At 43.4% G+C, this 12607-nt stretch overlaps 1 protein-coding gene across 1 annotated transcript in view; it reads left to right on the top strand.

Annotated features, from left to right (window-relative positions):
* The first annotated feature begins 5953 nt into the window (after positions 1–5953).
* The window catches only part of cntnap2b (contactin associated protein 2b), a 45145-nt gene continuing 38491 nt past the window's right edge, over positions 5954–12607 (top strand). Inside the window, exon 1 of the mRNA XM_085253250.1 lies at positions 5954–6344. Within this exon, the coding sequence (XP_085109376.1) occupies positions 6263–6344 (82 nt within the window). The 5' untranslated portion in view covers positions 5954–6262. The remainder of the gene's footprint in view (positions 6345–12607) is intronic.

The following is a 12607-nucleotide window of genomic DNA, read 5'->3' as shown; positions in this document are numbered from 1 at the left end:
GGATGGTGTGACAGGTAGGGGGCAGGACACAACCACAATTCACCATTCAGGACATCTTTACACACGGTTGCTGTACAAACCACAGCTGCAGCTCTCCGCTCACAGCTCGACATCCACATCAGCAACAACACAACAACAGGCCCTAGTTCATTTATGTGCAGGGGAGGAGTGACGTGCTGATTCCGCTCAGGTGCGCCAACCTCCCCCACAGCCACGCCACGGACCACGCCCCGCCACATTTGAACGTTCTCCCTGTGCAGCAGCAATTCATTAGTAATTCCAAATTGGCCATGGATGTTAGATGAAGGGTATAACATTCGAGTTGTGTTCCTGCCATCAAATTCAAAAATGGTTTTTCTGAAATATTGGATATGTTTAATATGTTCTATTGTCAATTATAACCATTATGACTGTAGTTCATAATGGTTATAAGAAGAACAGTTTGATGTACTAAACAGATTCTTTGTAAATAAAAACTGTAAACTGCCACAATCCCCTGAGCTATGCTTTTGAGCAGGTATGTAGGTAGACTTGGTCTGCAGTGAGTTCCAACCTCACATATAAGATACTAAACTATGACTTGTTTACCAAGTCATGGATGCAGGGAAGCTATGCACTGGCTAACCCGGCGACTTCAGAAACCCTGAATGACCATGGAGGACAGCTACAATGGATGACTCCAGAATTTTCCATTCATTAAATAAAACCTCTGCACAACATCTAACCAAGTCAAGAACAAGAGGTTTGTGTATCATGTAAGAGCCTACAATGAAGAGGCACCAGATGGAAATAGAAAAGGTTTACAGCATGGTGTGACCCACCGGTTACACTCAAGAACAGGAAGGCCAGATTAGACTTAGGAAACATCTGCAAACTGCACAGATGAAACCAAAATGAAGTTGTATCCCGATGACTGGAAATGGCCAAAGCATATCTCATCATCTGTCAACGAGTTTAGAGGCAGTGTTATGGCACGGGCATGTATAGCTGCCAGTGAAACCAGCCTACTGAATTCTGAGGTGCACACCAAATGCTGCAAATCTGATCAGACAGCATGTTACAGTGCAAATGAATAATAACCCAAATCACAAAGCAAAACTGAAAGAGTTTCTCAAGGCAGGTCAGTCAGCTGATCTCAAACCAGCAGAGTGTCACAGTACTGGGACCGCAGCGTTTTTGAGTTTCACTGTATTTTGTTATTCATTTGTGTTCTAGTTTCAGTTTAGCTTATCTAGTAAATCTCTACGATGTCCAGGTTGGCGTTTTAGTCCTTTGGTTTTTAGATCCTTATATATCATCTCCCCCTGTACTAAGTCTCCCTGGTTCATGTTTGATGCCTGTGTGGTTCTTGTTGTCAAGTTCATGGCATGTCTGCGTCTCGACATGTTTCCTGTTTGTTTCAAAAGTCTTGTTTCCATGTTCTATGTGCTTTGTTTACACTTGCCCTGTGGTGTCATTATGGTCAATTGTGTCAGCTGATTCCCCATGTGTGTTCACTTCCCTCCATCACCCTCCTGGGTATTTAAGTCTTGTGTCTCTTACTGTTAGTTGTCAGGTTGCCTACTTACGCTCCCCCCATGCAGTCACAGTCATAGTTAGTGTCATAGTCACAGTTAAAATCATAGTTTACTTCTCAGTTTAAGTCACAGTTAGAATCACAGTCAAAGTTATAAAGTCATAGTTTGGTCTTAGTTCTCACTTTTTGGTTTTGTAGTTCATGAATCAGCCCAAATAAGGCTCGCTTTTGTTTTGCAACCTTAGCACAGTCTTCCTCAGTGTTTGCTTTTGGGTCCCCTTCCTCCCTCCACACAGTCTGCCAGTACAGATCGTGCCAGTAGGACCTGACCATGCCGGACCCAGTGACACAGGAAAGAGAAATTATTCAAGCTGTGGAATCACTATCGACTGCATAGCTCCGGAAAGGAGGAATGGGAAGGGTTAGTACACCAGATGTGTGTCAGTCTTTCCCTGGTTGTGGGAGGGGCTACCCCCGATGGACAGTGACTTTCTCAGTACCATTCTGCAACTCTGTTTGCAACTATAGAAAGTAGCTGTGTAAACTTCAAATATCTGCTCGGTTTATCAAGACATCACATATTTGCAAAAGCGCTCCGATGTTTTCGGAGACGTCTGTTACCCACCAGCTCGATAGCTGACCGGTAGTTCAAGGCTCACTAGAGCCGGCGAGAACAGCAAACTCCCGACACATCATTTTCAAACCCCCGTGATCTTTCGCTACTCAGGTTAAACATGATATATAAGTCACTTAGATAACTTAAAAATGTTATCGTTTGGCTTTTTTCAGTGTTTTATTTGTTCGTCAGTAAATCGGTTTGGCTGAGATTAAAGTTATAGTTTTTACACAGCTGAATAAACGTCAAACAGAAAACTGATAAAACAGAAGTGTGAGATGATAGAGAGTTTACTCCAGTGTGCTGTTATATTTTAGATAGAAAGAACAGACGAGGAGCCAGCCAGCAACTACTTGCGTCAGTTATGAAATCAGCTGAGCTCATCCAGCCTCCTCATGTTTCCACTGGAGGTTCTGGAGAAACACTCCAGCCATCCGTTCCAGCTAGAGGATCCGAGGTGCCCGTCCAACCATCTTCTGTCTCCGCTGGAGGTCCTGAGGGGTCGCTTCAGCCGTCTGTCTCTGTTGTAGGTTCCGAGGAGTCCATCCAGCCATCAGTGTCACCTGCAGTACCACCACCTGCTCCATCGCTTGCAACTGCCACGCTGCCATCTGGTCCAGCTACCTCGCCTGTGGTTGCCACACCACCGTCTGATCCTGCCTCGTCTGGTCCTGCTCAGCCCGCACATCCACATCTAGTACCTCACCGTCACCGGCCACTTTCCAGGCCAGCGGCTGGGCATCTTCAGTGTCATGGATGGCCTCTTGAACTCTGTCACCGCCATCTTCCACATCCTCAACTGCTCCATTGTCGCCGCTGGCTCAGAGGTTGGCGCCCTGAACTGTTCTGCCATGGACTCCTCAGGGGTCGACCTCCTGAAATAAGGAATATTTAATGGCTGTGTGGCCGACCTTCAGGTTGATCTCCCGAACAGTTAGATTACCGGCTTTTGTGCTGCCAACCTCCAGGTTGACCTCTAGAACTGTTTTGTTACGTTGGACCTTCAAAGTTAGGCTTTTTTGACTCGTTTTGCTCATGTTTTGGTCTGGGGTCCCTTGTTGAGGTTTGTTTATTGGTTGGTTTCAGCAGGTGGATTTAGTTATGTTTTGGGCTGCTCAGTCGCTTATAGTTGGTCAAGAGTAGCTAGCAAAGGAAGTGATCATTATGTCAGTTCACAGATGATGATGATATCATTATTTAATGCATCACCTGACCTTTCTGCTAACTATACAGTAAATATACACCAATCAGGCATAACATTATCATCACCTGCCTTATATTGTGTTGGTCTCCCCCCAAAAAACAGCCCTGACCCGTTGATGCATGGACTCAGTTAGACCCAGCCACCAGGGGGATGGCTGTAGCTCAGGAGGTAAAGCAGGTCATCTACTAACCAGAGGATGGTGAGTCGATCCCAGCGTGCGTGCCAAATATCTTTGGGCAAGATACTAACTTCAAGTTAATCTCCAATGCAGTATGAATGTGAGAATACCTAGGAAAAAACTATGGAAAAAGGAGCTTGTATGAATGAGTGAATGAGGCATAAAGTGCTTTGAGTGCTCAGGTAGAGTAGTGCATATAAGAGCCGGTCCATTTACCATTTACCCCAGGGACGGGCCCAAGGTTTGCCAAAAGCATCACACTGCCTCTGCCAGCGTGCCTTCTTCCCATAGTGAATCCTGGTGCCAGTTGTTCCCAGGTAAGCGACATACACACACCTGGCCATCGATGCAGTGTAAAAAGCAATCCGACCAGACCGACTTCTTTCATTGCTCTGAGGTCCAGTTCTGATGCTCACTTTTACATTGTTGGTGCTTTTGGTGGTGGACAGAGGTCAACATAGTCAACCTGGTTGGTCTGGAGCAGCTCTGCAGTGCACGGTGTGCTGGGACACCTTTCTATAAGAACCAGCTTTAACTTTTTGGCAATTTGAGCTATAGTAGCTCGTTTGTTGGCTCAAACCACACAGGCCAGCCCTCGCTCCTCGCATGCATCAATGAGCCTTTACTGCCCATGGCCCTGTGACTGGTTCACCACGTTTCCTTCAGTGTGCCGTCTTCAGGTGCCATGTTTTCTTTTCAGCAGGTCACAGCTGGGGAGACAATGGGAAGTGAAATTAAAGTGGTAACAAGCATTTTGTGAAGTGTTAGAGACACAAAAACTGTGAAATCCACCGAAAAAGGGGAATAAAAAGGAACATGAGGAACAGAGAAGGGGCTTTTCCTTCCCACTGTTGCTAAGCGCTTGTTTGAATGTAATCATTAGGTTTCTCTCTATAGCAACCTTAGATTAATATATAACCTTACTATGTAAAATACTTCAAGATGGCTTATGTTTGGATTTCACACTGAATAGAAACTGACTGACGGTGTGTTAGGAATGAAATGATTTAGCAAAGTTTTTTTTGTGATTTTTATATACACATTGGAACTTTGCTTATTAACTCTGTGTCATCAATTCAGCATCAATTCAGCACAATGATTGAGTTGAATATTGAGACTGACATGTTGAGCTGCAGAGGGAATTGCAAACATGCTTAAACTTCATAACTAGTTAAAGTCAGGGCGATATTTCTCTGTGCCAAGAGAGTCCGAACAGAATGTCCCGGACTTGGATAATAAGCAGAGAACAACAGGCTGAGAATCGCTAGATAATATTAATATAGCGAGGTTAGGTTAGGGAGGTGTTTTTTCTTTGTCTATTTTTTTCCAAAAAAGGAGCAGATGCAGACGAGGTCAGACGAGGATGAAGTGCAGGAGAAGATCCACTCGCAGGATGGCACGACCGGCCACATCGTAGAAGAACACAGTCATAATCAGACTTGTTCTTGTTGTGGTATAAAAGTGTATTGCAGGGTCATCCTTTGTGTAGAGCAGACCGTTGATCCAGCGCTGAAACTTCAACTGCTGAAACAAATGAAATCTTTTAAAAGATAATCACTCTCCTGTTCTTCCTTAAAGAAACGAACACTAACAGAAGTGGGTTTAGTAACTATTTATGTTTAATTATTATTTATTTAATTATATATAAATAGTTACAATGTTAATAATGTTACATAAAAATAACTACATTACACCTGAAAATGTGTCATTTAGTTACATTGCCAAGGATTACAGTGTCTTAAAGTGTACCATCATTAAGCTCCGTCTAAATCTTGTTTTTGTGAGAGTAACCTGAGTGTAAATACTTTTTACACTGTTTTTTGTTTGTTTATTGATTTTGATCATGAAGTGAAGTCACCCAAAAATGCGCTTACATTGTAAAAAGGATTTCATGAAGTCCTGAAATTTGACTATAAGACAAAGAAGTTGTCATCATTCATTTATCCTTGAAGCCTCATTAAGAGCTGCTTTGTGATCATTTCTAAAGAATATTTCATTATGTTTATTTCTTTGCTCTTTACAGGAGCAGGGACACATCTGTGGTGTGAGCGCACTGTCTTTAGTATGCTATGGTGTAAACTGGCCTGTTTTTACTCCGAACCATTTCTATATATTAATTCAGGCCTTTTGTTTTTGTGTGTTTAATGTATCTTTTAGTCTGAATTTGTGGTGTGAGTCTGTCGTGGAGGCTGATTTCCATGTTTTTATGTTAAAAATAAACTGAAGATGATATTTTGTTCCAGGCCTTTCTGTGCTTTGTGCCACCTCTCTTGTGTTTTCCCTCCGGGACGCGTGCGGACCCTTCTGTTACCCCTCTGTCCCCCCTCCTTTCAAAGAACCCTGTATTGTTGTACATATCAGACCGTACCAAGTATTGTGGAGAGTGGGGGTGTATCGATTGCTCCTGCGGTGTATTGATTGCTCCTCCATCGCACTGTCTGACCACGCACCTGGAGCTCGAGGCCCGGCCCGCAGCACAGTCGCGTCCCGCTCACAGGCTGGTACCGGAGGGTGTCGTTTGAAGTCAGCTGGGGAGCCGCTGGGCAGATTGATGGGACAGGAGAGAAAGCAAAGACGTACACGACGCAGTGGGCGGACAACCATTGCTCCTGGCTGCTAATAAAGGAAAACCGCGTCTCGGCTGTGTGTCGCTGGAACAACAGACAGCCCAGCGGAGGGAACGCGGCACGGGATCCCGCCTGCACCTGCTTTGTTGTCTGTGCTCGTCTCGTTCACCGTGCGGATAACATGTTTCATCGGAGCGCTTTGTTACTGCTGCCCGTCTTTTGTAACATCATCAGCAACTCCAGCGCTGCATCCTCAGCATCCCGTAAGTAGGCTGTCGCGCGCGCGCGCGCACGCACACACACGCACACACACACACACACACACACACACACACACACTACCGTAGCAACCGAGGTTAATTTGGAAACATTCATTCATATGAAAATTACGCTCGTACCAATATTTCTGTCTAACGTGTAAAAGGATTGGGCTTCAGTAGAAATAGCAGCTCTGCGTGGAGACACACTCGTGTCTCGGTCCACCGTGGACTTCTAGACAGAATCTCAACAACACATCAGAATAATAGCATGACCAATACACACCATCTGTGACTGTGTAATATATCCATGCATGCTCCACAGATGGAGCTATAAATAGCAGGAGTCTCAGTGTAGCTTGTATTTATTTAGATCACAGCAGCTGTTCTGTTCATGGAGCTGCTGATGCAAAAGGTAAGAGCCCCAGCAGTCACATAGAGCCCTTCAACAGGAAGAGAGCTCCGACAGAATGAGGCTGAGGGAAGGGCAGCCATCTGCTGCGGCCGGTGACTGGCTGGGCAGTGATGGGAAAGGGAAAAGAGGAGCATCGGGAGACCCCCTAAGACCACACAGTATAAAGCAGGTAGAACTAATCACATGTATTAGGGACATATAAGCACATATGGAGGAGGGAAGAAAGGCATCATGAATGCACACAGGACAATAAAGAAAAAGTTGAGAAAACTCTAAATGCCAACATGATCCACGGGCTTTTTGACTTTTGTCTTGTTTTTGACTGGTTCTGGTAACTTGGATAATCTTATTAATCTGTTTAACGTATTCATGTGACGTAATCAGTCAAATGTTTGGTTTGGCACAGGTTTTTCAGCCAAACACTCTTCCTCATACAACCTTCCCATTTATCTACACTTGAGACCAGTAGCAGACCCAACCCAAAAACCATAGGCATCAGAGCTTTTTAAAATTTGACTCTGGATTTAATAAGGAGCCAATAAGAGTAACTGAATATGACAGAACTGTGATCTTTTATTGGGCTGTGACCAGAGCCCGTATTGATTTTGACACAGAAATTCTGATAACATGACGATAGTTACTCTGAAGTGGACACATGGAAGAAATGAACGGATGGATAATTTAGTATAAGGTACTGTGAGCAGCATATTTACCGAGGCTCCAGTTCTGCTGGAACTGAAGGGGGCAGCACATGCATGCAGCTGGTGGTGACGAAGAAGAATAAGGACCCAGCATACACACTGAAAACTACAGCTAGGCAGCGCTGCTCCAGCTCAGTGATAAGAAGGGCAGAGTCGGGTATGAAAGTTTGTTGCATTCAAAGTCAGTGACCAAAGGTTAACAACGGATAATATGCAACCAGTGCTATCATGCTTTTTATACTGGGAGAGAAAATGCTTCCAGTTTACCAGAGCACCTGAACGTCTGGCATCTGTTCAAAGAATTACAGGTTTCAATTCAACATCAAGCAGCCTCCAGTGTTGCCCTTCTGTTACTGTGAAAGACACACAAGTGTTCTCTGAGGCCATTGTAGAAATGCTTAAGCTAACATAACTGCTGTTTTAGCTCACAGTAGCATTAACAGGCTACAGCAGCCACGCTAACATCAGGCTGTGTCGTGTCCTCTCGTGGTCTATCACCACCGTGTCACTGATTTTAAAGACGATTGTGGTTACGTAGCTGGGACAGTCATTTTAATTTGCTATCAAAATGGGAATCACATAATTGTACTGGGACTGTTCCCACTACTAATCTTCTGGTATTGTGACGTCCCTGCTTTCTAGGCGTGTTTTTTAATTAAGTACATACAATAATTAACAAAGGTTTGCATCGAGTATGCTTTACAGCAGGACATTCTGTTTTTTGTTTTAAAAGATAATAAATAAGACACAGAGACAAAATAGAATAAAATAAATAAGTAAAAGCATAGACCCGGGGTGTCAAGCTCCTCGAGCGCCAGCATCCTGCTTGTTGTTGAGATATCCCTGCCCTACTGGCTGCTGATTACCTGGATCAGGTGTGCTTTGCCAATATGAAGCTTCAAGGGCAGGTTAGTTGGAAAACGAGCAGGACAGCGGCCCTCGAGGCCTGGAGTTCGACACCTGTGCTGTAGACAAACCAGTGAAGAGTAGCACTGATCGGTCCCTCAAGTCCAGTCGTGTTAGAAAATTCAGAGAGGGATCCACGTCCACTCAAACTCTGTTAATTTCCTCTGGACTGAATGGAGGATTTTTTGGGGAGTGCAGTATGATGACAGCTCGTTTATCCAGTGTTTCTGAGGCTCTGTTGATTTCCAGTTTTTAAGTGCACACTTTTTTGCTGCAGTCGATGTAAGCAACACAAAGTGTCTCCGACTAGGGTGCAGTGTTAGAGACGCAACATCTCCAAGTATCCAGAACTGAAATCCACACAGCTAGGGTTATGGTTAGGGTCATTGTGATCACAGCGTTCCAGTAAGCCTGGAACTCCAAAGCATTTATGTTTGTTTTTATATGAGACATGTGAAATAATGTGACCTCTCATATAAGCTTTAAGTGCTTCTCATATGTTTGAATGTGAGGAGGTGTTTAGGTTTACCTCTGGATACACGTCTGGTTTAGTATTCATACAAGTAATAATTTTGAGGTCTTCTAGCAAATATCCTGTAAATCTCCACCCAGAAGGAGGAGAAAGAGGCTCAGGTTGGTGAAGCTTCAATTCCATTTTTATAGGACTGTGATCTGAAATGGTAGAGGAGTGTCTGTGAGGCCAAAGACATGTCAGTTCTTCAGTGAGTATTAGGAACAGTTGAATAAAATGAATATTCTCTGCTCAACATCACTTAGGCCCAATTCTGTCAGGCCCCGGGTCGGAGATATAGAAACTAGTTTTCCATGGAGCGATCCATTGACGGGTTCAATCACCGCCCAAACACTTTGGACTTTGCCTGCTGTATTAAACTATTAAAAAATTGTGGGTCATCTAAATGTGGGCCATACAAGGATACCAGTACTATTCTGTTCATGTCCATTACACAGTCTATCAAAATGAACCTGCCATGTTTGTCTTTCTCTGTTGAATTTAACATCTATGGTTTTTATTAATAAGCCACACCTTTAGCTTTGGATAACGAATAAAAAACATGGCCGACCCAGTCTCTGCACGATTTTAAATGTTCTCTATTAGTGAGGTGAGTTTTTTAAGATATGTTAATGCTTTCTTCTTTTTGATGGGGGAGTTACTCCCTCTACATCAAACACAGTCTAACCGTCCTGTTCAGTTTACACACTGCAAATGAATCTTTCCCTGGTTAGGAGAGCAGCTCAGAGTCTGACTAAGCCTGCGACTTGTTGCCAGATGTTTACGATTTCCAACACTTACAGAGTCAAACGTGGTACAGAGAGAGTGGAGAGGAAAAAAAAGAAAAAGCCATCCTGTAATCTCCCCATGACAAAAACGCGGGCAGGTAGGACTCCATCTCTAACCTTGAGCGCCTTAGCGGAGCGTTCAGAAGTACTGTCATAGCTTCATAAAGGAACAACCAAACCAGTTCACAGAAAATAGTACAAAGTAGCACGCATGATAACCAGTTGTTGCATATAACAAAACAGTGTTTAGACATTTAAGGTGCAGCTGATAGTTTCTCATTTCAACGTTTACATCATCATGTGTAACAGTGGTTTACTGTAGGCCTCTTCCACACTGGACAGGAAAGGTTCCACCTCAGATGGAGGAAAAACTTCATGTCAGAGCCACAGTTTGGTGGGATAGGTGCTGCTGTACTCAAGGTTCTTCTCTCAAAGTTTTTTCTTCACCTTGTTGAAAGTGATCATCTCGATGGTGTAGTGCAGGTAAAAGGAGGCTCGGCTAGTATCCAGGTACAGTCCCTTTGTCTCTGGCCGAACGGAGCACTTTGTCCTCATCCCTGTAGTTGAGAAACTTAATAAGGATAAGCTGGACCCCATCCGCCGCTCTTCCCAAGCAGTGTGCTCTCTCTATGATGACCGTTGCTTGGAAGTGTTCCTCCCCATAAAGCCTGGGATGATGTAGCCAAATACATCATCACCCTCAGACTTCTCTGGGATATTAACAATCGTAACATTAGCTCTCCTGCTCTGTGCGTTGGCCAGGTTGTCTTCATTAGCTCCATCGTGTCTGCTTTGCAAAGAACTGAAGTCGTGTTATCACCATAATACAGCTGTTTCTGTTCTGGATGCATTTTCCCCTGTACTCGCACTTTTGCATTTTTGCCCAACAAAAATAAAAGTAACGGCCACATCCATGCTGTAGACTGTTTCCCACCACCGTGAACTAAAATCATCTGATTGTAGTGCAAGTGCAGCTGGAACTGGTAAGTAGAATCGATACCACCAGACTAACGAGTCTGGTTCTCTACAAGAGTGCGCTCAGCTTGCTACCAGCTGGTTGTATTTTGGTTGGTAACATGTTACTTTATTTGGTATTTGTATAAATCAGGACATTCGCTGAGTGCAGATGTAATAGTTAAATGTGAATTTATGTCTAAGCAGACAGTAACACGTGATTTTTGATGACTTATCACAGTTTATTGGTGTTTTATCAGAAACTGATTGCCTGTAATTGCCAACTTTACCCCAGTTAATCACAAACTTGGAGCAGAAGTAGCAGCTTGACTCTGTATTATGGCAACATTTATGTTGGCTTTCAGTCACAGTGTTTCTGTGATCGATAGTCTGATTTTGCAGCAAGAAAACTAACAGTTTAACTTAGAGGACGTAATCTGAAACTCAGCGTATTGAAAATGTAAAGAATACAATAATACTGTGTGGTGATAACACAGTACCGTGGGGTGTTTGCTGATTCTGACCTCTAATATGTTTCTTTGTACGTACATGCATTCCTAAATATATGTTTGTATCCGTTTGTCATTTCTGGCGCCAGTGAAACACTCCGACTGTTTCAGCCTTTATAATCATGTCAAAATAAATTGGCTGACGGCCTTTCAGCAAATATTTCTGTTGCTTTTTTTGGCTAATTTCCCCTACATGTTATTTTTAAAACTGTGTTTTAGGTCATTGCTGAGGTTGCTGGGTTTTCCTGCCTGTGCTCAAATAACTGTTGAAGTTCATGCATTTAGTTTTGTTTCCATTTGAAAAAAGTCAGCTGAGTCAACATCTTTGACCTTGTCAGCCGTGATTGGAGCATCGATGTTCATCACTTCACAACAGCTGGTTAAAAAGGATATGGTCAAAAGTTGGTGAAGAATGTTTGATCTAAAGTGAACCAAATGTCTGCCTTGATGACGTCGGTTGACAAATTGTGCTGATTCAAGGGGAAATGGCCCAGTACAGTCGTCTGGTTTCATTCTTTATCCCTCATGTAAAACTACAACAAAGCAGCAGTTTTGGTTTAGACTTCAGTTCAGTGCAGAAACAGAAAAAACATCAGAAATCATTCACAGTTTTCTTGCATTTGCATATTAAAAATGATGATGAAGAACAAAAGCATGGATGGAGGTTGTTCAGTGGTCGGGTGAACAGCAGTAGGGCTGCTCGATTATGGCAAAAATGATAATCACGATTATTTTCACTGAAATTGAGATCTCGATTCTTTGGCGATATTTATTTAACAATAACAATGTATTGAATAATGACTTTAAAGATTGTCAAAAAATAATATAAAATAGTGCAAATACTGATAACAGTGCAAATGTTTGCAATATAAAAAATAAATGAAAAATGTAAACATCTATGTTTAGTGAACTTTGCAGTGTTGCTCTGTGGTGCAGCTACGACACCGTAGCAAAGTTTACACACTGTGTCCACTTGATCCACGTCTGACTGAACCCATAATGTTTCCACACCACTGAAGGTTTTTTACCTCTTTTCAACCAACAGCAGTCACTCTCCTCTCCAAATAACTTCTGCTTAGCTTTCCGAGCTTCCCTCGGGTCCTCTTAATCAGCGGTCCCCAACCCCCGGGCCTCGGACCGGTACCGGTCCGTGAGTCGTTTGGTTCGTTGAGGCTCAGGTGTGAAATGTCTGGTTTTCAGGGTTTTTATCGGTTTTCAGCGTTATTTTGTTATCGTTTTTATCGTTTACTCTGTTTTCCTGGGTCTTTCCACGTCTGTTATGAATAAATTTTCTTTTTTCGGTACCGGTACTAGTTTTATTTTGTTGTATTTATCCGCGACACCTTAAAGGCCGGTCCGTGAAAATGTTGTCGGGCATAAACCGGTCCGTGGGGCAACAAAGGTTGGGGACCGCTGCTCTTAATTGTTGTGACACGTGTTCGAAATGCAGAGAGGTGCGCTCGATTTGCCAAACGGAGCAGCGCG

Source organism: Mchenga conophoros, linkage group LG18 (assembly GCF_057382185.1).
Source record: "Mchenga conophoros isolate Kocher_MC1m ecotype Shallow Benthic linkage group LG18, M_conophoros_male_GT1.1, whole genome shotgun sequence".
Lineage (NCBI taxonomy): Eukaryota > Metazoa > Chordata > Actinopteri > Cichliformes > Cichlidae > Mchenga > Mchenga conophoros.
The sequence above is the reverse complement of the archived record's forward strand: the minus strand, read 5'-3'. Positions and strand labels throughout refer to the sequence as shown.